At 33.0% G+C, this 2,420-nt stretch overlaps 1 protein-coding gene across 1 annotated transcript in view; it reads right to left on the bottom strand.

Moving 5' to 3' along the window:
• LOC102672220 (dipeptidase 1-like) overlaps positions 1 to 2,420 on the bottom strand; it is a 160,109-nt gene that overhangs the window by 526 nt on the left and 157,163 nt on the right. Inside the window, exons 13-15 of the mRNA XM_006621200.2 lie at positions 1,289 to 1,364; positions 854 to 992; positions 2 to 232 (exon numbers count right to left, since the gene is read on the bottom strand). Of these exons, the coding sequence (XP_006621263.2) occupies positions 143 to 232; positions 854 to 992; positions 1,289 to 1,364 (305 nt within the window). The 3' untranslated portion in view covers positions 2 to 142. The remainder of the gene's footprint in view (position 1; positions 233 to 853; positions 993 to 1,288; positions 1,365 to 2,420) is intronic.

Raw genomic sequence — 2,420 nt, 5'->3', positions numbered from 1 at the left:
AAAGATGTTATCAGGGGGGGGGGTGAGGCGATCCGATCCAATTCCCTCACGTTTACAGGCTCCTATAGTTCCACGAGACGTGTCGAATCTTCGGCGATCGTACAAAATCGAGGAATCCTGATGCGAGCGTTCTCAAAGAAGATCAAGACGCTCCGTAGACGCAGGCAGAGTTGTCCGGCGGACTGATCTTCTCCTCTGGCAACACTGCCGCTCTGTGCCATTCGTCTCGTACCTGAAATTTATTTTTAATAAGTTGATACGAATAGTAACATGGCTAAGAAATAGTGATTTTATTTATTTTAATACATTTCGTACGAAATAATTTTTCTTGGGCTGGTAGAATTATAATTTGCCTTTCTTTTGAATAATTGGAACGAATGGAACGGTGTTGGTGATTCCAAATTTTTTAATATTGGCTGGGAATTTTAGAAAAAAAGAAAATATAAATATCTGGTTTTTTGTATGCTACACGATAAACAAATTATTTGATTTATATGGATAAGTATAATCATTTATTAACATATAATTAGATCAGAATTCCATTTGTCTTCAAAGATAGCTAGAAAAATATTGATTTTAAATGAATAGAAAATTTCTACTTGGAGAACAGTTATAAAGTTTCGTACCTATTTGACCAATGTTCCATTGGAAGTACTTTTCTCCATCGTGTTCGAATCCCCACTCTACTTAAAACTTACTACTCCTTTTTCTTGCGAAATATACAAAGATTCTCCTCTTACTAAAATGAACGTACTAAACCGACTTACAAAAAAATTTCCAATTTATTACCCATTCACCTCCTTAAATTCAATCAGTTTAAAGAAAGAAAGAAAAAAAACAATATTCAACCCACCTGCTCGACCTTGGCGAACACCCTCAGCAAATTGAGGCCAGCCAACTTCTTGATATCGTCCTCGGTCCACGTCGGGTCCTCGAGCAGTGTTGCCAACAACTGAGGATACCTCGAAACGTCCTCCAACCCGGTAGGAGTGCTGGAAAAGCGCGCATCGATAATCCACCAATTCCAATCCACTTTCGATTTCCAACGATTCTCGTGCCGTTCAGAGAACAGAAAGAGAGAGAGTTTCCACGACAATAAAACTAAATTCGTCCCTGGGTATCAATGGGAGCAATATTATAATTTTATACAAATGTCGCCATTGTACACCGTGTGTACCTGAACGTGGAACACGGCATCCATTAGATTGTAATTGCTTCGTCGAGGTGTCGAGCATCGATAATGATTATTCTCTGAACAGCGCGTTGCGATACTCGAAAAGATAATTACAAATTTATCCCGTCGAAGCCAGCTCCTATTCCAACGTGATCGATCCCCGCCACCTTTCGAATGTGATTGATGTGCGCTGAAACAGCATGGATAACACGCGCCCTAATATTAACCTCTGACGTGACGAATTTAAAATGTTGATTTTATTATTTTGTAACACGCGCTTTAATGCATTCGCCCTGAATAAAACCGCCCGTAATTTGACTCGCGTTTAAATCGCGTTCAAATTAATTTTGAACATCGAAGAAACGAATCGATCAGCGCGAATGCGAAATGTGTTTTTTTTTATATATCCAAAAGTTAATGACGCTGGATTTATATATATGTGTGTTATTTTATTCGGCATTTCGATATAGGAAAAGAGAGATATAAATTATCAAGTTTAATGGAAAATATGGGTATGTTAAAATCGTTGAATATAGGTATAGGTGGCTAATTTATATCGCGTTGAGGGGATGAGTGGAAATTTTTGCAGAATTGAAATAAATTCGATGTAATGTAAAAATTTAGAAAATTGTGAAATATTTATATTTGTATTTGATTTTTATTTATCGTGGATTTTATTCGATTGTCAAACTTGTCATCTATTTTCTTTTTTTTTTTTTTTTAATTATTTTAATAAGAGAGAATTTTAAATTTTAGCCACGAAAAATAGTTTTTAATGAATTAATTATATGTGTCTCTTAAATAAATTATAATTTTAGATACATTATAATTTTATTGTATATATGTACATATGAATATATTCAAAGATAGTTGGTTATATCGTCGTATGCATATAATGAGTAAAAATGAAATTACTTAAACGAATTTTTATTCTAACTTGAAATTAATTCTAATTAACTTTTAATTATCTCGGTAGTTTTGTGTAATGAGATTTTAAATTGAAATTCTTTTTTCAATAGAATTCCAAGTCAATTCCTTTATTTAGATAATAGAATTTTAAAAGTTTATCGGTCAATTTTAACTTTTCACAACTTTATACTTCTGATTTTAAACTTTTAAATCTCAGTGTAATTTTTAATACAATTATACTAGTTTAGCATACGTTAATTTCCTCACTTTTTAATCAGAATAACGATACTACTAAATTTAATAGATTATTATTGATAAATATTTGATTCAATAGAAA

Source organism: Apis dorsata, unplaced genomic scaffold, assembly GCF_000469605.1.
Source record: "Apis dorsata unplaced genomic scaffold, Apis dorsata 1.3 scaffold_604, whole genome shotgun sequence".
NCBI lineage: Eukaryota > Metazoa > Arthropoda > Insecta > Hymenoptera > Apidae > Apis > Apis dorsata.
This window is presented reverse-complemented; position numbering and strand designations above follow the sequence as displayed.